This window comes from Protomyctophum parallelum (genome assembly GCF_964188405.1).
Source record: "Protomyctophum parallelum genome assembly, chromosome: 13".
NCBI lineage: Eukaryota > Metazoa > Chordata > Actinopteri > Myctophiformes > Myctophidae > Protomyctophum > Protomyctophum parallelum.
Window position 1 is genome coordinate 45,956,375 of NC_139708.1, and position 24,150 is coordinate 45,980,524.

A 24,150-nucleotide genomic window follows, 5' to 3' on the forward strand; every position below is an offset into this window, starting at 1 on the left:
GGAGGGGGCCAGGGGGACGAGGAGAGGGCTGGAGAGAGGAGGGGAGGGAGAGCAGCAGCGTGGTGCAGAGCTACAGCTTCGACTCCTATCAGCTGGAGGAGGAGGAGATCACCAAAGACGCCCCGGAGAGAGGCGTACTGGCTCTGTCCGAACCTGGTGAGTACTGTGTGTGTGTGTGTGGTCAGATGTATAGATGGACAGAGGGACGGACGGACGGGCGGGACATTTATAAAAGCAAATAGCATTGTTTTGAGGGGGCAGACCGTGTCACGGGAAGCCGTTTGTACAACACGGGTGGTAATCATGAAATCATTATGATGAAATTGGGTGTGTTGCCCTGGTTACACGGGTCATGCTAGGGTCAATCAAATCAGCGACAAAATGGCAAGGTCTAAAGTACCTTCCCCTCCCCACCCCTCCCCCTCCCCCACCACCCCTCCCCACCCCTACACATCCACGTCATCGCTTACGTCTCCGTCTGCCATTCTCTGTCCGTCCCTCTGTTCACGCCCTTTTCTTTACCTTTTCCCAAGATTTGGTTGTCAGGCTTTCAATGATGGACAGTCTCTCGATATAGTACATGTTCAGAAACGTACTTTGTGCCCTTTGGATAGCTCAATACACGTAGAGTCGTATACAGTACGTGTGCACATCAAAATGCAACACAGCAGAAAACAATGTGTGATATAAGCCTATGTCTCCTTTTATTTTCCCGGGCCAATTTATTTCACAAAGGTTGCAGTTGTTCTGAAATAGTGTTTGTTCTAGGCTGGTCCACCTTGGCCCTGTTTGACGACCAATGTATTCCACGGCTGCAGTTTGCCTCCCAACGCAACGAATCTGCCGGCTGGAATTGCTGGTCATAGAAAATGACGTATTTTTATTTACCTTGGCTCAAATGCGGAAGACTTGAGCACCGAGCTTGGCACACTGCGCTTTGAAGCAGTTGACGTTGGTGACGCACGTGCAGTGTTTTAAATGCGGAAGTTTTGCAATCCCAGATTTGACCACCAAGCCAAGACTTTTATACCTTGGTTCTGGGGGCTTGGGCTCCTTGGGTTAAAAACGGCCATAGTCACTTGTGCAAAATGTGCCCAAAATGTGCTGATCTCATCAAATTTGTGATGAGGGCTGTGGCCGTTTCTAGCCCAAGGAGTGTTTTTTTTGTGTGCAAAATGAATGCTTGGAATCAAGCAATGTCAAGCAATGTCTCATGCTACTTAAAGCATGATGAAACTTGGTATGGTCACATATAAACACCAATAAAACAAACTACTGTCATGTTTATAGTTGAATAAGAGCAAACATTTGTAAGTATTGTACCTCTTTTGTCTGTACATTTGAAGGCAGCACCTCAACAGCCAGGGGGTCCGCAAAATTATTCAGATTATTATTAAAAAAAAAAAAAAAAAACATTTTTTTTCTTTTTCTTTTTGTGAATTATGGTATGTGTGATAATGTGAGATTACCATAATCACAGTAATCCTTAATCATATTCCATCATTCAATGGCCTTTGGATAGAAATGAAACAGACTCCATGCAGTCACGTTCAGTTCAGAGTGCTGCATAGGCTGAGTGACTGTGACCAGCTAGCCGATGGTCGTTGATGCATCAAGGAAGGCAACAATTATGTTTCTGCACTGTCAAATAGGTCTACGAGAGTCTACAATCAGCTATTCTAAAATAGCAAAACATTTGTTGTGACTTTGATTGAAAAGTGTGAATACAAATAGTTCCAATGGCATCTAAATGTAAGGTCGTGACTATGCTTATCCCATTCTGGGCGGGAACCCCTTTTGGTTGTTAGCGTCATGCTATGTTTTAGCTATTGAAAAATAGCAGATCTACAAGCTCGTAGCGCGCCACCGAGTGGCGCGCTTACGAGCTTGTAGGTCTGCTATTTTTGAAAAATCGACTGACATAGAAACATAGGCTTTTTCAGAAAACTGTCAGGATGTAGAAGACATTTTTAGAATATGATCTCAGGTCAGAATGGGTAATCGAGGATGAGAACCCCCTGGAACCCCCTCCCCCCCATACCCCTTCTCTCCTCTAACCTCCTCTCCCTTTCTTTCTCCTTCCGGCCGTCATTCATTCCTTCCTTCCTGCTCAGCCTTTGAAGAGCCAATCCCTGACGACCGTTACCACGGCATCTACTTTGCCATGCTGTTGGCCGGCGTGGGCTTCCTGCTTCCCTACAACAGCTTCATCACCGACGTGGACTACCTGCACCACAAGTTCGAAGGTAGAAACTGAAACAGTCCTCAAACCCTTTTCATGTCAGAAATGTGCTGTGCAGGGTAGGGTAGGTACCCTCACAAAAAAATGCAGTAATCCTGGTCTCTAAAAACTGCCTCCCCCTGGCCAGCCGGGGCGCCTGATGGAGGGGAAAGGAACTGGTTGGAATAACGTGTTCCTTCCACGCGCTACGTCCAACCAGGGAAACTCCCCCCCGTCAGGTGTAAAAGGAGCAACTTGGACACTCGGGCATGAAGGAAGCATGAGTTCAAGTCCGTTGCTCTCCCCTTGTCCCCCATATATGGGGACTAGGTTGGCGGAGGGTGTGTATAGAGCCCAGGATCACATTAGATGCACAGGGGTGAAAAATTGGTTACAAAATCGTGGGATAAAAAGAAGTCTGCCAAGTCTGGCAGTGTTCCGCGGGTTCGACTCCCGATCCCGACGGCCTTTACTGCATGTCACCCCCCCCCCCCATCTCTCTCCCCATTTCCTGTCAGCCTATACTGTCTGTCCCTCTATAAAAATATATAAAATAAAGGCGAAAACATAAACGACAAAAAAAAGAAAGAAATGTGTTGTGCCAGGGAGGGACCTCCAGAAGCAGAGAATTAGAAATTTGAGATTTGAGAATTAGAAAATGTTTGCTTAAAAATAATAATATGAATAATAAACATGTATGTGTATGTGTGTGTGTGTGTGTGTGTTTAAAAGGTATTTTGGGTCCAGTGTCACTCGCTATCCATTATGCAGACACCGGTATTTGCACCTAGAGGTGTGGTCATGGGCGTGTTGGAACGCTTTCCCCCTGAATTGACATTTTGGGAAGGCACATAGTGGAGTTTAAAAGCACCCGTAAGCCGCAATGCCAAATTAGTTTGGTATACAGCGGCCTGCAAATGGAGATGTCCGCGGAGTCAGGCTGCGTCATCTCTCCTTATTCTCCTACGCATCTCTTTGTCATTTTACTATAATCAGCATCGTGTTTATAATTGTCTAGTCAAAGAAGCTATTTGGCTTGTGCGCGATTCCATTTGCTCGCTCAGTTTCATCACCCAAATAGCACAGCAAATGGAGGAAGCTTAACCCCTTTTGGTGTTAGCATTATGTTATACTTTAGCTATTGAAAAATAGCAGATCTACAAGCTCATAGCGTGCCACCGAGTGGCGCGCTACGAGCTTGTAGGTCTGCTATTTTTTGAAAAATCGAAGAACGACTGACATAGAAACATAGCTTTTTCAGAAAACTGTCAGGATGTAGAAGGCATTTATAGAATCTGATCTCAGGTCAGAATGGGTTAAAGTACACTATATTTCCTCTGCCTGTGGGACGTGTACGGTACGTGACGGTAAACGGTAAACAGCCTTGAACCTGCGACTCTGCGTCACTATGCCGTCCGTGTGCTTTGCAGGTACGTCCATCGTGTTCGACATGAGCCTGACGTACATCATGGTGGCTCTGGTGGCCGTCATCCTCAACAACGTGCTGGTGGAGAGACTCAGCCTCCACACCAGAATCACAGTGGGTGAGTGTCACATCAGCGGATTGGTGTCAAATGTCACCACATAACGCACGCACGCACGCGACTGTGGCTCAAGAGGTAGAGCAGGTCGTCCAATGATCCGTGGGTCGGCGGTTTGAATCCCGGCTCCTCCTCCTGTCTACATGTCGAAGTGTCCTCAGGCAAAGGCACTGAACCCCAAATTGCTCCCGATGTGCTGGTTGGTACCTTGCATGGCTTCCGCCGCAATCGGTGTGTGAATGTGTGTGTGTGAATGGGTGAATGTAATGCACAATCTATGTAAAGCGCCTTGGATAAAGGCGCTATATAAATGCACCATTTACCACGCACGCACGCACGTGGTAAAACATGATTGTTATGATAATATAACATTAATATAAAACATATATATATACAGTAATAACAAGTATATTTTAAAAAAAAAAGTGTAATTGTTTTTAACTTAAAGTACACTATGTTAGTTTCATTGATCCAAGCCGGAACACAATCCATGCATTGATCATTCAAATGAACATGCTCTGAATGCACACGGCCAACCGGTCATTTTCGCCCAGACCGGCCCACCACAACCAGCGTGCAGATAGCAGAAACTATATCGCCCGCTCCGTCGAGGCACACACATACCACCATAATACCACCACTTTCACAGAACAACATAAATGATACAAACCAACAGACAACTAACTACACAACCCTTTGTTGCTCTCACAAGAATGATGCTGGCAAAAGGATTCAAGATAAGAGGGTTTATTTGTCACTCACTGATACAGGTACAGTGACATTATCATGTTGGCACTGGCAGAATGGCAGCACGCCCGGACCTCTCCTCGTGGCCTGCCTGCCTGTCCTATGGGGCCAGTACCGCCCTGCCAGCATCAGAGTTTCATACTCTTGTGCGGGCAGCGACCGGGTGTCACGATCTGGTGGTGTTGGTGGTGATCGGACCCAAATGCAGGACAGCCAGGCAGGAGTAGTGATCAAAACCCATGGTTGGGTATTTTATTTAACAGGTGAACGGAACAGAAATGACAAATGCAGAGTGACACTAAACAATGAACCGACAAGGAGTCAAGGACTGACTGGGGAACAAGACTAATATACACAGGAGGGCTGATTACAAACCAAAACAACTAGAACAAGAACATAGACATGCAACAGCTAGATAAACAGAACATACCAATCAGAACATAGAATCAAAACAAGTAGAACATAACATAGAAAAACAACATCTAGATGAGCAAAGTCTGAGACGGAGAAGTGGGGAGACAGGCGAGGAGTCATGAGAAATCCCGAAAAGTTTGAGAGAACAACTGGTGCTCCAATTAGCTTAACCTCTTTTAGGCCTGACGTCGAAAAAAAAAAGAAAAGTTCGCTCTGAAAGAATATATATTCAAAGATTTGTGCCGCATTTTTACAAATTTTCAAAAATAGCAGACCTACAAGCTCGTAGCGCGCCACTCGGTGGCGCGCTATGAGCTTGTAGATCTGATATTTTTCAATAGCTAAAGCATAACATAATGCTTAGTTAAAACAAGGGGTTCCCGTCCAGAATGGGTTAATTCACCATAAACAAGTGAAATTGGAATTGATGGAAAAATAAATATATGCGCAAAAGCACAAAATTGGAACTGGAACACTATCAAACTAAGCCGATTTAAAGCTGACAAATTAAAGCTGATTGAATGCAATTGGATATCCCACCTGAAAATGTGTCTTCCGCTCCAAATTGCACACTTATTTGGCGTTCAATTAACATTCTGTGCAGTAGAGTCATTATCTTTGTCTGAGATACTCCCCATATTGCGGAGGAGACACCCTAATATAAAAACATGGTCTCACGCTGATTCAATTTCCCTCCGTGTGCTAATTTTATAGCGTTCATTTTCTGAAAGGAGCCCCAGGGACTCTCTCTCTAGTCTAGTGCTACGGGGGGAGCAGACGATGCAGAACAAAATAATACACTTTGCAGTAATGTTTCCTTGTAGTTGCAGTCTTTCAGTGATTAACCCATTTTTGGCGGGAACCCCTTTTGGTGTTTTTTTTCAAAGCATTATGTTATACTTTTAGCTATTGAAAAATAGCAGATCTACAAGCTCATAGCGCCGCGCTACGAACTTGTACAGGTAGGTCTGCTATTTTTGAAAAATCGTGAAAATGTAGTGCAAATCTTTGAATATATATTCTTTCAGAGCGATGGGGGGTCGGCGGCCATAATCTGGGGGGGGGGGGGGGGGGGGGGGGGTCCTTGACATGAAAATGACTGACATTAGAATCATAGGGTTTTCAGAAAACTGTCAGGATTTAGAAGACATTAAGTAGAATCGTTCCCGGGTCTAAATGGGTTAAAAAAAGCAGGGTCTCTGTCGGGGTTTATGAGACCACAAGGGACCGTATTTCCATGGGCGTAGAAGAGATGTTTCTCCCCCCCTTTGATGTTCTCTGTTGTTGTTTATGTTTGCCAAGACAACATTTGAGAAAGATTATTACATAAATATTCAATGGATGTAGTTTACTGCATTGTCATAATACATAAATACAAACGCAATTGTTCTTTTGCCAACGGCTGATTCGGTCTGGCTTATTCGCCAGGCTAGCTATGATGAACAAGGAGAATATTGAGCAAGGAGATCAGATATTATGTCACATTCTAATCGAAGCACTAGGAGGCAAACTGGAGCAGAGCATTAAAGAATACATTGTGTAGTGTCAATGGGAGCCAGGTGGAATGAATACACTATATTTTAATATATTTGAAGGACAACCTGAGTGTTCTCAGTAAGAAAACAACTCCAGTGCAGGTGGTTGTGAAGTCAATAACAATCCATAGATGGTAATTCGGCTTTCAGGCTTACAGTATGCTTGTGCACACTGTGTACAAGCATAGATAAAGGTTAAAATGCCTTTTGGGGCCTGGTCCATGGCTCAGCGGTCCAGGCTCCTTGGCTGGTAACCCAGTCTGGCAGTGTGCCGCGGGTTCGACTCCCGATCCCGACAGCCTTTACTAGCATGTCTCCCCCCCCCGCATCCCTCTCCCCATTTCCTGTCAGCCTACGGTCTGTCTATCCCTCCATAATCTGGAGTGTGCTTGTAGTTCACTTAATTGGTTTCCTTTCAAATATAATGAATTATTTGTCAAAGGTCTGTGACCTTTGACAAATAATCTGTTCCGTGTCAAATGAGAAACAAGAAGAACATGTCACACATTGTTTTCAATTTCCTCCTTCCTCTCTTTTTTTACCAATTGACCCTGATTTCCCCACAGACTGTACAATACATGTAATCTTATTACCGCTGACCCCTACTGGTTGGTCTTGGATCTTTGGACTGGTAGGTAATAGCCTGGGCAGCATTCCTTTTCGGGGATTATGATCCGGTCGGGAGCGGATGATATCGCTACGTCATGTTGTAGTCATTGTTTTGTAGTCATCAGGATGATATCGCTACGTCATGTTGTAGTCATTGTTTTGTAGTCATCAGGATGATATCGCTACGTCATGTTGTAGTCATTGTTTTGTAGTCATCAGGATGATATCGCTACGTCATGTTGTAGTCATTGTTTTGTAGTCATCAGGATGATATCGCTACGTCATGTTGTAGTCATTGTTTTGTAGTCATCAGGATGATATCGCTACGTCATGTTGTAGTCATTGTTTTGTAGTCATCAGGATGATATCGTCACGTCATGTCGTAGACATTGTTTTGTAGTCATCAGGATGATATCGTCACGTCATGTCGTAGACATTGTTTTGTAGTCATCAGGATGATATCGTCACGTCATGTCGTAGACATTGTTTTGTAGTCATCAGGATGATATCGCTACGTCATGTTGTAGTCATTGTTTTGTAGTCATCAGGATGATATCGTTACGTCATGTCGTAGTCATTGTTTTGTAGTCATCAGGATGATATTGCTACGGCATGTTGTAGTCATTGTTTTGTAGTCATCAGGATGATATCGCTACGTCATGTTGTAGTCATTGTTTTGTAGTCAACAATCATCCGGAACTTCCTTTTCCCTCAAACCTATTTTTTACAGTGTTGTTTTCGTCGTCTAAAACCAAGACGAAAAATGTTCGTCGACTACCTTTTTTCACTGACGAAAACTACATGGAAACTAAATGAAAACTAAGCTATGATGGCTAAAACTAATGACAATTTCGTCAACAGATAAAAACTAGACAAAAATGTTAGGAAGGGACCCAGTAGAGAAGAGATCCAGTCAAATTTACACTTTGTTGCATGCTGAAGCGCGACGCGTTGTGAGCTTGTAGATCAGCTATTTTCAGCAAGTGTAAAAACAGCCATTACGACGGCATCAAGGCCCTCCAAAGTGAAATTTAGTCGACTAAATCAACTGTAGATTTAGTCGACTAAATTCTCATGACATGTAGTCGACTAAAACTAGACTAACACTAATATATTCCGGGTGACTAAAATGGTGTCCTTCAGGTTATATCCTGGCGTTGGGAGGGACCTCTGGTCTCTTCATCAGTGTGTTTGACGTGTGTGTGTCCTTCAGGTTATATCCTGGCATTGGGAGGGACCTCTGGTGTTCATCAGTGTGTTTGACGTGTGTCCTCTAGGTTATATCCTGGTGTTGGGAGGGACCTCTGGTCTTCATCAGTGTGTTTGACGTGTGTGTGTCCTTCAGGTTATATCCTGGCGTTGGGAGGGACCTCTGGTCTTCATCAGTGTGTTTGACGTGTGTCCTTCAGGTTATATCCTGGCGTTGGGAGGGACCTCTGGTCTTCATCAGTGTGTTTGATGTGTGTGTTCTTCAGGTTATATCCTGGCGTTGGGTCCTCTGGTCTTCATCAGTGTGTTTGTGTGTGTTCTTCAGGTTATATCCTGGCGTTGGGTCCTCTGGTGTTCATCAGTGTGTTTGTGTGTGTGTTCTTCAGGTTATATCCTGGCGTTGGGTCCTCTGGTGTTCATCAGTGTGTTTGACGTGTGTGTGTGTGTGTGTGTGTGTGTGTTCTTCAGGTTATATCCTGGCGTTGGGTCCTCTGGTCTTCATCAGTGTGTTTGTGTGTGTTCTTCAGGTTATATCCTGGCGTTGGGTCCTCTGGTGTTCATCAGTGTGTTTGTGTGTGTTCTTCAGGTTATATCCTGGCGTTGGGTCCTCTGGTCTTCATCAGTGTGTTTGTGTGTGTGTTCTTCAGGTTATATCCTGGCGTTGGGAGGGTCCTCTGGTCTTCATCAGTGTGTTTGTGTGTGTTCTTCAGGTTATATCCTGGCATTGGGAGGGTCCTCTGGTCTTCATCAGTGTGTGTGTGTGTGTGTTCTTCAGGTTATATCCTGGCGTTGGGTCCTCTGGTCTTCATCAGTGTGTTTGTGTGTGTGTTCTTCAGGTTATATCCTGGCGTTGGGAGGGACCTCTGGTCTTCATCAGTGTGTTTGTGTTTGTCCTTCAGGTTAGATCCTGGCATTGGGAGGGACCTCTGGTGTTCATCAGTGTGTTTGTGTGTGTGTTCTTCAGGTTATATCCTGGCGTTGGGACCTCTGGTGTTCATCAGTGTGTTTGACGTGTGTGTGTGTGTGTGTGTGTGTGTCCTTCAGGTTATATCCTGGCGTTGGGAGGGACCTCTGGTGTTCATCAGTGTGTTTGACGTGTGTGTGTCCTTCAGGTTATATCCTGGCGTTGGGTCCTCTGGTGTTCATCAGTGTGTTTGACGTGTGTGTGTGTGTGTGTGTGTGTGTGTGTGTGTGTGTGTGTGTGTGTGTTCTTCAGGTTATATCCTGGCGTTGGGTCCCAGGCGAAAAATAAATATATTTAGTATACTTTTTTAAAGTATACTAAATGTACTTATTTGTACTTGAAATTATTTGAATTTAAATTGTGCTATTTTGAAACTACTTAAGTTGTACTTTTTATACTTAAGTTGCACTTAAGATGTGCTAAAACATATCTTAAATATATTTTTTCTATACTTTTTAACCCTTTTGTGACCAAAAAAATAGTGTTAAATTGAAAATATACTTCCAGTATTCCAAGTATACTTTTGAAAAGCATACTTAGATTATATTTATAGTGTATTTTTTAATATATCGAGTGTATATCAAGTATTAAATAAATGCATTTAAAATATACTACCAATGTGTTAATAGAATAACATTATGAACTAATGTGCTTAAAATATACTTTGTTATCTCGAATACACTATCAGATCTACTTAAACATATCTTAAATATATTTTTTCTATACTTTTTAACCCTTTTCTGACAAAACAATAGTGTTAAATTGAAAATATACTTCCAGTATCCCAAGTATACTTTTTCCGATGAGTGAAAAGCATACTTATATTATATTTATAGTGTGTTTGTATAGTATATAAATAAATACATTTAAAATATACTACCAATGTGTTAATATAATAACATTACAAACTAATGTGCTTAAAATATATTTGATAGTATACTTCAAATTAATGACTTTTATACTCCAAATAAAATTTAAGCATTATATATAATATATATGCAAATTTATACTTTTCCAAAGTATATATATATATTATATATATACTTCGGAAAAGTATACATTTGAATATATTTGCATATATAACTCTTAATTGGAGCAACCATGTTACTATACATATGAATGGGAAAAGGGGAGAGGGACTGATCAAACCAACAGACATTTAGATTCATGGTTTTACTAACAAATCACATAAAACAACATAAATCACCAAATAACTCCACAACAAAACCCTAAACACAATTACCCATAACATAACTCCAGTATACATTCTAATATTCAAATAATAACACAAATAAGAACAATAACACACGGTCCTTGGAGCCCCAGTGTATGCTGGGAAATGGACTTCCTCTAGCCACTCCCATTTCACCTGGCAGTATTTATAGCACATTAGTACTTAATGTACTTAAACTTAATATACTGAAAGTTTATACTTGTATTGTATTTATAATGTATTAAAAATACAATCTACAAATATATTTACTTAAAATATGCTAAGAGTGCATTTAAAAAATACAATCTACAAATATATTTTTAATTATTATATTAAAGTACATCTTACAATAAATGCATGTTCAGGAGAACTCGCTATGAATATATTGCTAATGGACTTAAAATATAATAATCACAAATGTATTTTTAATTATTATATTAAAGTACATCTTACAATAAATGCATGTTCAGGAGAGCTTGCTATGAATATATTGCTAATGGACTTAAAATATAATAATCACAAATGTATTTTTTATTATTATATTAAAGTACATCTTACAATAAATGCATGTTCAGGAGAACTTGCTATGAATATATTGCTAATGGACTTAAAATATAATAATCACAAATGTATTTTTTATTATTATATTAAAGTACATCTTACAATAAATGCATGTTCAGGAGAACTTGCTATGAATATATTGCTAATGGACTTAAAATATAATAATCACCAATGTATTTTTAATTATTATAATTGAAGTACATCTTACAATAAATGCATGTTCAGGAGAACTTGCTATGAATATATTGCTAATGGACTTAAAATATAATAATCACAAATGTATTTCTAATTATTATATTAAAGTACATCTTACAATAAATGCATGTTCAGGAGAACTTGCTATAAATATATTGCTAATGGACTTAAAATATAATAATCACCAATATATTTTTAATTATTATAATTAAAGTACATCTTACAATAAATGCATGTTCAGGAGAACTTGTTGTGAATATATTGATAAAGTACTTAAAATATAATAATCACAAATGTATTTGTGATTATATGTATTTAAGTTAGACAAAAGTAAACATAAAATTAATGCACTCATGAAAAGCATACTTTCATACTATTTGAAATATATTTCTCATTTAGTACACTTATCACAAATGTGCTAAATCACAAATTAATTTATGTTCACTTATATTATATTTAGCAAAAATGTACTATTAATATGATTAGAGACACTACAAGTATACATTTAACATACTTTCTGTGCTAAAAGTGTACTTAAGTATGGAATAAATATATTTATTTTTCGCCTGGGGTCCTCTGGTGTTCATCAGTGTGTTTGACGTGTGTGTGTGTGTGTGTGTGTCCTTCAGGTTATATCCTGGCGTTGGGTCCTCTGGTGTTCATCAGTGTGTTTGTGTGTGTTCTTCAGGTTATATCCTGGCGTTGGGTCCTCTGGTGTTCATCAGTGTGTTTGTGTGTGTTCTTCAGGTTATATCCTGGCGTTGGGTCCTCTGGTGTTCATCACTGTGTGTGTGTGTGTGTCCTTCAGGTTATATCCTGGCGTTGGGTCCTCTGGTGTTCATCAGCGTGTTTGACGTGTGGTTGGAGAAGTTCACCGTCAGACAGGCCTACATCTTCAACCTCATCTCCGTCGGCGTGGTGGCCTTTGGATGTACAGGTAATCACACAATGTGTTGCTTTTTTTAATTATTGTTTTAACCCATTTTTTGACCTGAGATCAGATTCTAAAAATGTCTTCTGCATCCTGACAGTTTTCTGAAAACGCTATGTTTCTATGTCAGTCGTTCTTCGTTTAAAAAAAAATAGCCCTTTTGGTGTTTTAAGCATTATGACAGTATTTCAAATATTTGCTTTGATGCTCATATTATCCGTAGGAAGCATTAAGTTGGTTTCTATAAGCATATATACAGTATGCACTCCATACATTCCATATAGGGCTAGACCCGTAGACTGTAAAAAATATGGACAAAGCGTTCCCCGGGTCTAACATGAACGTAAAATGAAGCCTGTCAGTCCTTCAATTGTAAATCGCCATCTTTCTAGATCCGTTTTGGTCCAGCTGGCCATTGGCTGGCCCAGACAACGAGGCGGGACTTCCCCCCTTCTTCTTAGTTGGTTTTTATTTTGACTCGAGTGGGAGGGGAATCCCGATCATAGACTGTAACGGTAGCCACGCCCCTCAGAACATACGCGACTTTATGGTCATTCTTTTAATAAATGGGACCATACTTTTCCAAAAAGAATATTATGACATTAGAAATGAGACTTTAAACTAGTGACTGGAAGAAGAAAGTATTCATGACCATGTTTATTAAGGTAATACAGTCTAGGTGAAGTTGGGCCCAAATACATGGACTGCTATGGGGCTATGGGTTTTTCTGGGCCCAATGACAGCGCCACAACAGGACATTATATGAACTTTCAGAAATCCCGATTTCCTTAGTGGCTTCACAAAATATCTGTCTGACTGCCCCCCTGGCTAGACCACATGGACATATGACATCATCAACTTGCGACAGCTCCTATTGAGTGAAAGATTCTCTATTTATGAAAAAAATTATACAATATTTAAGTTGTTTTAATTTTTTAATTTTAGTTGTAGAGAGCAAGTATAATGTTTTAAGGCATATTTTGTCTTATTAGCCAGGGATCCTTTTAACTGAAATCTTTGCTTCTGGAGAGGGTCCCTGGAACAACATATTTTCAGATGCGACATGAAAACCACTGACATAATAGAAAAACACAGGTTTTTCAGAAAACGGTCAGGATGTAGAAGACAATTTTTAGAATCTGATCTCAGGTCAGAATGGGTTATAATCACGGACGGCGTCATTAACGTGTTGACTCTGTCACTCCACTGTTTGCACTGATCTGAGAACACCCTCGTCCGTTTCATTCCCAGTGCAGCAGTCCAGTTTCTATGGTTACATGGGGATGCTGCCTAAGCGCTACACACAGGGGGTGATGACTGGAGAAAGTAAGTATACTGGGAGCCTCATTTTGATTGGCTTTTATTGATGATGTGTTTCTCTCTCTACACGTCGTCAGCACGTTTTCCTTAAAGGACAACTTTAGTTTTTTTCAACCAAGGTTCATGTTTTAGGTTGTTATTAGAGAAACTAAAAGGTGAGTGTTCATTTTCTTTCATTTGCTGCTTTCTTTCGTTTTAGGGGTTTTAGCAGTTTTTGACAGGTGGGCGGGGGCATTCGAGCATGGGGCTAAATATGTATTTTTTAACACAATTTTATGGTGATTTATTTTTTTATGGTTTACTATAGTCCTAATAAACGCCAGGAAATTACATCTGGCCACAGAAGATCACAGGATCTATTGAATCTGACAAACTGACATATTGAGCCTATACGGTATAAGGCTTCCCCCAGTAGGCTACCTTCACATTCAGAAGATCCTGTGATCTTCTGTGGCCAGATGTAATTTCCTGGGGTTTATTAGGACTATAGTAAACCATAAAAAAAGAAATCACCATCAAATTGTGTTAACACATTGTATGCTAGAGTTTTCTATTTGCTCAGGCTTGCTGGTGCTAAGCGATTAACATTGGACTTTTGAACTTTTTAGGGGCCCACAGCGAGGGGCCTCTTATAGCTAGAATCACATCGCATAAATAAAAAGTAGGCCAAACATGTCCACTTCAATTTAAAAAAAAAATTATGATTCTACCATCTTCCATTCTGGAGATATTGACCTTTTTCTAAAACCTGCTTTTGAAGGCACGCTGCTCGCTTGAAAAAACAGCAGAGATATGGAAGGTTGAAGTTGACAGACATTGACAGACAGATATAAAAATGAACACAAATAATATCATATACATACTACACACTGAATGAAAGCCCTGAATGTCTACTTTTAGGAGGAAAACAAATACACATGGTCCCATGTATAGTTTGTCAGTAATTGGCTATTGAATGCAGCTTGCGCCCACCAGAGAGGATTTCAGAAAATGCATGGACCAGAAGAACTATTATTCACAAAATAAGGCCTATAGCGAAATGTACATACTATATACCGTATGAAACAGAAGACTCTCTGCTTTCATAAGAAAAATACTTCTACTGTAATAATAATGAAAATCACACCCCTGTGAAGTGAGCAGTGCAATGTTGCGCAACATTGCACTGCTCACTTCACAGGGGTGTGATTTTCATTATTATTACAGTAGAAGTATTTTTCTTATGAAAGCAGAGAGTCTTCTGTTTCATACGGTATATAGTATGTACATTTCGCTATAGGCCTTATTTTGTGAATAATAGTTCTTCTGGTCCATGCATTTTCTGAAATCCTCTCTGGTGGGCGCAAGCTGCATTCAATAGCCAATTACTGACAAACTATATTTGTATATATTTGTATATTTGTTTTCCTCCTAAAAGTAGACATTCAGGGCTTTCATTCAGTGTGTAGTATGTATATGATAATAATTTATTTATGTTTATATCTGCCTGTCAATCTCTGTGACTTTAAACCTTTATAACTCGCTATGATAACTTCATGAGGAAATGCTCACTTCACAGGGGTGTGATTTTTATTATTATTACAGTATTAGTTTTTTTCTTATGAAAGCAGAGGGTCTTCTGTTTCATACGGTATATAATATGTACATGTCGCTATAGGCCTTATTTTGTGAATAATAGTTGGACCTGAACAACTGCATTCAATAGCCTGACAAACTGTACATGGGATCAATATTATGTATTTGTTTTCCTCCTAAAAGTAGACAATTAGGGCTTTCATTCAGTGTGTAGTATGTATATGACAATAATTTATTTATGTTTATTTTTATATCTGCCTTCAGAACGATAGTATAACGGTGAGATGCGTTACTGGATCGGTGAGTTTAGTGGTTGAGGTTGACATGTCTGGACATGTTTGAGGAAAGAAGCACAGGAGAGAGAGATGATCAAATAACTGGCTGCTTTGTTGGACAACGCTATCTTCACTTTGTTTGGGCAAAGAAGCAGAGATCAGCGATGGAAAAGAGTTTTATCCACGGCAGATAAGTAATGACGTATTATCGAGGGACCGCCATGATCAACTAACTGCCTGGGACCGAGGCTACGTTGTCACCAGCCAATGCAGCCATCGCTATCCGTTGTGTGATTGTAGCCTTTTTATTCATTATAATTGCAGTGATAAGACCTATATCACAGCCGGGCGTCTCTCTCGATACCGTGGATATAGCCTACACCCTACATCCACAATCACACAACGGATAGCGATGATGGCTGCATTGGCTGACGAAGACGTAGGCAGTAAGTTGATCATGGCGGTCCTTCGATAATACGTCATTACTTATCTGCCGTGGATATAAAGCTCTTTTCCATCGCTGATCGTGCTTCTTGCCCAAACAAACAAAGTGAAGACGCGATGGCGATACACACAACGGATAGCGATGGCTGGTGAAGACTGAAGACGTAGCCAGGCAGTTAGTTGATCATGGCGTGTGCCGTGTGCGTGTTGAAAACGTTATGAAATGGCGATCGTTGAAGATTATTCTTGGTTTATATACTGGCAGAGGGCAAATCGACACGACTGCGTTATATCTTTTTCCGAGAATGAGTGAGCGGTGCAAGGCGATCGCAAGGCGCAGTGGGGCCTGGGGGGGGGAACTCAAACTGCCAAAGCGATCAAGAGACTCCCCCCACAAAGCTTCCTCGGGAGAAACCATGTAGAAACAGGAGGGGAGGGGGAATCGAGTGTATTCACAGACACTAGAGTATGGGTAACTCCATTTTAGATGCCCTGACATCTGCGTTGGTCTATGCCGTTGCCGTGCAGACCCATACGTGTAATGGAGGCATTGGAGGAGGGAGCGTCTTCGCCACAGACAGACCTCTTTTCAGGAGGGAGGGGCTTTTTACTCCCGGATCACATATTGGAGCTTCCTGGAGACGAAAGCTGTTATTTTCTTCGGTGTCCTGGAGCATAGGACGTTGATGTACAGTAAGCAATAAAAAAACGTATAAAACGTATACATACGCTTCGCGCGTACGGCGTTCGATATTAATAAAGCGTATGGATACGTTTCCAGCATTTTTTGTGTTAAAAAATGCATATTTAGCCCCATGCTCGAATGCCCCCGCCCCCCTGTCAAAAACAGCTAAATTCCCTAAAACGAAAGAAAGCAGCAAATGAAAAAAGATTAACACTCATCTTTTGCTTTATCTAATAACAAACTAAAACATGAACCTTGGTTGAAAAAAACTAAAGTTGTCCTTTAAGTAAGGAATTAAATCTTTATTTTATGGACTTTTGATATATAAAAAACGCACAACAATGAGACTTTTCTAGGCATGTAACGATTCACTCAACTCACGATACGATTCGTATCACGATACGATTTTTCACGATATTAAAAAAAAAAATTACAGTTTTATTTTATATAATTTATCTTCCCCCCAAGATTTTTTTAATACATTTTCTTATTTAACTACATTGCAAAAGAAGTAGCATTACTTTTGACAGTGCAGAAACACAATTGCCTTTCTTGATGAGCATCAACGACCATCATCACCTGGGAACAGTCACAGACACACACAGCTCCCCTCTGCAGTCACAGACACACACAGCTCCCCTCTGCAGTCACAGACACACACAGCTCCCCTCTACAGTCACAGACACACACAGCTCCCCTCTGCAGTCACAGACACACACAGCTCCCCTCTACAGTCACAGACACACACAGCTCCCCTCTGCAGTCACAGACACACACAGCTCCCCTCTGCAGTCACACACACACACACACACACACACACACACACACACACACACACACACACACACACACACACACACACACACACACACACACACACACACACACACACACAGCTCCCCTCTACAGTCACAGACACACACAGCTCCCCTCTGCAGTCACAGACACACACACACACACACACACACACACACACACACACACACACACACACACACACACACACACACACACACACACACACACACAGCTCCCCTCTACAGTCACAGACACACACAGCTCCCCTCTGCAGTCACAGACACACACACACACACACACACACACACACACACACACACACACACACACACACACACACACACACACACACACACACACAGCTCCCCTCTACAGTCACAGACACACACACACACAGACACACACACACACACACACACACACACACACACACACACACACACACACACACACACACACACACACACACACACACACACAGCTCCCCTCTACAGTCACAGACACACACATCTCCCCTCTGCAGTCACAGACACACACATCTCCCCTCTGCAGTCACAGACACACACAGCTCCCCTCTACAGTCACAGACACACACAGCTCCCCTCTGCAGTCACAGACACACACAGCTCCCCTCTACAGTCACAGACACACACATCTCCCCTCTGCAGTCACAGACACACACATCTCCCCTCTGCAGTCACAGACACACACATCTCCCCTCTGCAGTCACAGACACACACAGCTCCCCTCTACAGTCACAGACACACACATCTCCCCTCTGCAGTCACAGACACACACATCTCCCCTCTACAGTCACAGACACACACAGCTCCCCTCTGCAGTCACAGACACACACAGCTCCCCTCTACAGTCACAGACACACACAGCTCCCCTCTGCAGTCACAGACACACACAGCTCCCCTCTCCAGTCACAGACACACACAGCTCCCCTCTGCAGTCACAGACACACACAGCTCCCCTCTGCAGTCACAGACACACACAGCTCCCCTCTACAGTCACAGACACACACAGCTCCCCTCTACAGTCACAGTCACAGACACACACAGCTCCCCTCTACAGTCACAGACACACACAGCTCCCCTCTACAGTCACAGACACACACAGCTCCCCTCTACAGTCACACACAGCTCCCCTCTACAGTCACAGACACACACAGCTCCCCTCTACAGTCACAGACACACACAGCTCCCCTCTACAGTCACAGACACACACAGCTCCCCTCTACAGTCACAGACACACACAGCTCCCCTCTACAGTGCTCTACTACTGAAAGTGACTATCATTTCTCTCCAAAAGCACTTGAATATGATGGAATATGACTAAAGCTCACATTTCACATCACACACTTTCTTTTTTCTTTCTTTATTTCAATAAATCGATTCATATCGTCGGGATTACTATGATATATCGTTACATGCCTAGAATTCTCCCATTTTTTTGGCATCCATTGTTAGGTATGCACATATGATGACCACGGATATGGACTAAACGTGTGAAAAACGTATTTTTCATTTCTCTACACCTTTAAAGCCACCAGGCGCGCAATCATATAAATCAGTGTTGATTTCGTCGACTAAAACTAAGATGAAAAATGTTCGTCGACTACCTTTTTCCACTGACGAAAACTAAAGACTAAAGACTAAATATACTGACAATTTCGTCAACTAATGTTAAGAAGGGACTAGTGGACAAGAGATCCAGTCTAAGTAATTTTACAATTTGTTGCGTGCTGAAAATAGCCGACCTACAAGCCCACGACGGGTCGCAGTGTGACGCGTTGTGGGCTTGTAGATCGGCTATTTTCAGCAAGTGAAAAAAAAACTGTCACTATTACGACGGCATCAAGGCGCTGCCGAAATACATTTTGTTCGACTAAATCAACTGTAGATTTAGTCGACTAGAATCTTATGATATTTAGCCCATTCTGAACGGGCACCCATTTTGGTGTCAGCATCATGTTATGCTTTAGCTATTTAAAAATAGCAGATCTACAAGCTCATATCGCGCCACCGAGTGGCGCGATACGAGCTTGTAGGTCTGCTATTTTTGAAAAATCGAAGAGCGACTGGCATTTTTAGAATCTGATCTCAGGTCAGAATGGGTTCATCAGACCAGTGTGTGTCCGGCGGAAACCTCGTATGAATCTGATCTCAGGTCAGAATGGGTTAGTCGACTAACACTCTGAGGATCGTCACCTTGCCGTGGTAGAGGGGCTTGCGTGCCTCAACGACCCATAGAGCTATATGCCAGCGGGAGAAATGTTCTCCTGGCAGAGAGCCACCCATGCTGGACAGGTCGAAGGGTAGAGGACTGACAAAGAGCCATCCACTGGTCCTCGGAAACAGCATGATGGAGGCGCAGGTATAGCGACATCACAAGCAGGATCAGCAAGGCCAGAAACGCCTTACAGAGGCTTAACAACGTCTGGAAGTCGGCCCAGTACAGCACCAACACCAAACTTAGACTGTACCAGAGCTGTGTCCTCCTTGTCTACCCTGCTATACGGTTCTGAATGTTGGGAGAACGACAGAAAATGATCTCCACAAACTGTCAACCTTCCACACCAAAAAGCTTAAGGAAAATCCAGCGAATATTCTGGCCTTAAAACCATCTCCAACCAACACCTTCTTGATCTGTGCAAACAAGAAAACATGGATAACCATCCTCCATGAGAAGGCGGTGGAAATGGACCGGGCATGTAATGCGTATAGAGAACAAGGCAACATCACCAGAACTGCACTTCACTGGACACCAGAGGGCAAAAACGCAACAGAGGCCGACCCAAGAACACCTGGCGTAGGACAGTGGAGGGAGAGTTGAAGACCCTGCATCACACCTGGGGATCCATAACCCCTTCTGACCGGGCACCCATTTTGGTGTCAGCATCATGTTATGCTTTAGCTATTTAAAAATAGCAGATCTACAAGCTCATATCGCGCCACCGAGTGGCGCGATACGAGCTTGTAGGTCTGCTATTTTTGAAAAATCGAAGAGCGACTGACATTTTTAGAATCTGATCTCAGGTCAGAATGGGTTCATCAGACCAGTGTGTGTCCGGCGGAAACCTCGTATGAATCTGATCTCAGGTCAGAATGGGGATACAGACGCTGCAGGCCCAGGACAGACTGAAGTGGAGATCCTTTGTTGCTGCCCTACATGCCAGCCGGCATGTAGGGCAGTGAGTAAGTAACACTGAAACATTCCAGGTGACTAAAATGTGACTAAAACTAAATGAAGACTAATTCAAGAGACTAATGACAAAAACTAAAAATCTAAAAAAAAAGCTGCCAAAAACAACACTGATACCAATGAATAATAAATAACGAAAGTGTTTTGTGATGTCTCTCTCTCTCTCTCTCTCTCTCTGTGTCTCTCTCTCTGTCTGTGTGTGTGTCTCTCTCTCCCTCTCTCTCCCTCTCTCTCTCTCTCTCTCTCTCCCTCTCTCTCTCTCTCAGGCACGGCGGGCGTGATAATCTCTCTCTCCCGCATCTTCACCAAGCTGCTGATCAAGGACGAGCGGAAGAACACGCTGATCTTCTTCCTGGTGTCCATCGCCATGGAGATGCTCTGCTTCCTGCTGCACCTGGCCGTGCGGCGCTCGCGCTTCGTCCACTACTACACCCACCAGGTGCAGGGGGGCAAAGGTCAGGTGGGGGGGTCAAAGGGTCACGACCCCCGCGACAACGGGGCCACCGGATACCGGGTCCACCACGACGTCAGCTCGGAGGAAGTAAGATTTGTAAGTGTTTTCGGATGGTTTTAGTTGATTCATTCTGACCTGAGATCAGATTCATATACGAGGTTTCCACTGGACACACACTGGTCTGATTAACCCATTCTGACCTGAGATCAGATAAAAAAAAATGTCAGTCGTTCTTCGATTTCTCAAAAAATAGCAGACCTACAAGCTCATAGCGCGCCACTCGGTGGCGCGCTATGAGCTTGTAGATCTGCTATTTTTCAATAGCTAAAGCATAACATGATGCCAACACCAAAATGGGTTCCTGGTCAGAATGGGTTGAATATTAAAAGAATAATTGTGTGTGTGTGTGTGTGTGTGTGTGTGTGTGTGTGTGTGTGTGTGCGCGCGCGACCGTGCGTGCGTGCGTGCGTCAGTGTGCGCGTGCGCGCAAGGGAGTCTCTCTTTGTAAGTGTACACGCATGTGCCACTGTATGTGTGTGGCAAAATATGTGTCTGTGTTATTGTGTGTATGTATGTGCGTGTGCGTGCGTGCGCATGTCCATATGGATTTAAGTAGTTTAGTTTCAGTGTGTGCATGCGTATGTAAGGAGGGTGTGCTGTTTGATCGAGCACCAGTCAAGCACAGAATCATTTGTTTAAGCTGTGTGTGTTGGGTAATGGTTTTTGGCTGCCACTCCGATAGAGAAGAGAGGGAGAAACAGACAGAGAGAGGGGAGGGGGGGGGAGGGGGGGAGACGAAAGAGGGGGGGGGTATAGGGTGCGGTCGGTGAGGGAGGGTTAACAGGATGACTCAGAAAGACAACCCATTTTGACCTGAGATCAGATTCTAAAAATGTCTTCTGCATCCTGACAGTTTTCTGAAAAAGCTATGTTTCTATGTCCGTCGTTCTTTGATTTTTCAAAAATAGCAGACCTACAAGCTCGTAGCTCTATGAGCTTGTAGATCTGCTATTTTTCAATAGCTAAAGCATAGCGTAATGCTAACACCAAAATGGGTTAAACAGAGGAGGCATTGCCCTGGGCGGCAGGCGTAGCTGTCTGGGCACCTTATTGGCTGGTAGTTCACAGCCTGGCAGCGTGCCGCGGGTTCGACTCCCGATCCCCGACGGCCCTCACTGCATGTCACCCCCCCCCCCCCCCCCCCCCCATCTCTCTCCCCATTTCCTGTCAGCCTATACCTTCATCTATCCCTATATCAATAAAAAGAAAAAAAAATTCTTAAACAGAGGAGGCATTGAATGGAAACCATTTTGTGGCGGCAGTGAAAAATAAATTAAACCAAACCGATGCCATAAAATAGAGGAGAACAGGAGTACAGGAGACCGGGGCGGCTGTGGCTCAGGAGGTAGAGCAGGTCGTCCAATGATCCATGGGTCGGCGGTTTGAATCCCGGCTCCTCCTGTCTACATGTCGAAGTGTCCTTGGGCAAAGACACTGAACCCCAAATTGCTCCCGATGTGCTGGTTGGTACCTTGCACGGCTTCCGCTGCAATCGGTGTATGAATGTGTGTGTGAATGGGTGAATGTAATGCACAATCTCTGTAAAGCGCCTTGGATGAAGGCGCTATATAAATGCACCATTTACCATTTACCGGTAGAGAGGAGAGGTAGTGTCCCAATGAGCAGTAATGTAATGCAAACCAAAGCCAGATAGAGAGCCATGAAAGCGTATAGTAGAGAATGGGTGGGTGCAGGAACACCTCAGCGTCTAGAGGCGGCAAGAAAACGCCTAGAAGCCCGGCCGGTGTCTCTTCCAGGTTTTTCAAAACAACTGGTGGATGGAAATGGCGCTCGCGCAACTTGTTGTCAACTTGCAAATCGTTTCCGTTTTGGTGTTTTTTGCTGACGCTGCAAGTTGAAGCCACTAGCGACGCGAAAACCCGGAAGACACGCCTGCTCTAGGCGTGTCTTGACGATTGAGTGTGCTTACACCCAATGAGGGATGGACTGACTGACGGACTGACTGACTGACTGACTGACTGACTGACTGACTGACTGACAGACGGATGGATAGATGGAAAACGTGACGTAGGGAGAGATGGCGAGCTATAGCGAGGGAGAGAGCATGCATAAAGGATTAGGACGGCGAGAAGGAGACATTTCAGCGGTGAAACGATGTGTAAATAAATATACCGAGGAGAGGTGGTGAAGAAGAGGGAACATGCGCCACATAGAACCTCCTGGGACCTTGAGAGCCTGAGGATAATACTCTCGTCTGTACTCGAGTTCACGGCGGACATTTGTAAAGCAGAATCGCCACAGGCTGACAGTATATATCCTCTCCAAATGAACACAGAGCACCTCCAGATATCACTCCCTGTCTCTCTCTCTATTTATGTTTATGTAGTATAGTATGTGTGTGCGTGTGTACGTGCGTGCGTGTGTGCATGTGTGCGTGCATGTGTGCGTGTGTGCATGCGTGAGTGCGTGTGTGTGTGCGTGCGTGTGCGTGCGTGCGTGCGTGCATGCGTGCGTGCCCTGTGTCCTTCGGTTGTCTGTGAATCTAGGATTATCTGATCGGAGCAGATTCGCCTGGCAAATTGTATTTTTTGGCGGAGCAGGATGTCCATCTTTGAAGTAGCATTAAAATGTATTACATTTATTGTGTGACAACAACCAAATAGCAATTCCAGCACAGTAACCCTCTGCGTTTTATTATGTGAGCCAAACAGGGCCATATGCCTCCTGGATATTGGAACAAATACAAACGATTCATGTGCTAAACGTCTGACAATATTTCCTGATATTGGATGATTTGTTTTTGTTGCTTGTTTTGCTAAACGCTAGATGGACTCACGGTTGCCGTCTTGGAAAGCACAGACTCACCACGGTCCCTTTTAGTCTAAGAATCACACACAGAAATGCCTGTGCTTTAATTAAGCAATATTACACGAGAGGGTGTGGTTTAACGTGATTATTGCCACGACAGCGATGCGGTCAGGAACGAGACGAAGCACCACTGACCACAAATGTCCCAAGAAACTAGCTAGCCTAGCCACCGAGTTTGCTAGCGCTCTGGGAAAACAGAGCAGCTGAATTCTTTGTTTTGATTAGGTGGTGAACGGTGCTGGTTTGATCCACGGCTAGAAGCCGTTTCAACCAATCAGATTGCTTCCTCAAAACGACCTGTTGTAGAATTATAGATGCATTGTTCATACCAGTAAGACGCCCTGAGGGTGAGTTTAGGGC

At 43.0% G+C, this 24,150-nt stretch overlaps 1 protein-coding gene across 1 annotated transcript in view; it reads left to right on the plus strand.

Moving 5' to 3' along the window:
- Positions 1–24,150, plus strand: part of slc29a4a (solute carrier family 29 member 4a) — a gene marked incomplete at its 5' end in the record, with an annotated part of 38,923 nt that overhangs the window by 214 nt on the left and 14,559 nt on the right. The window contains 6 exons of the mRNA XM_083780821.1: positions 59–156; positions 2,115–2,246; positions 3,652–3,765; positions 12,018–12,146; positions 13,392–13,466; positions 20,714–20,997. Of these exons, the coding sequence (XP_083636947.1) occupies positions 59–156; positions 2,115–2,246; positions 3,652–3,765; positions 12,018–12,146; positions 13,392–13,466; positions 20,714–20,997 (832 nt within the window). The remainder of the gene's footprint in view (positions 1–58; positions 157–2,114; positions 2,247–3,651; positions 3,766–12,017; positions 12,147–13,391; positions 13,467–20,713; positions 20,998–24,150) is intronic.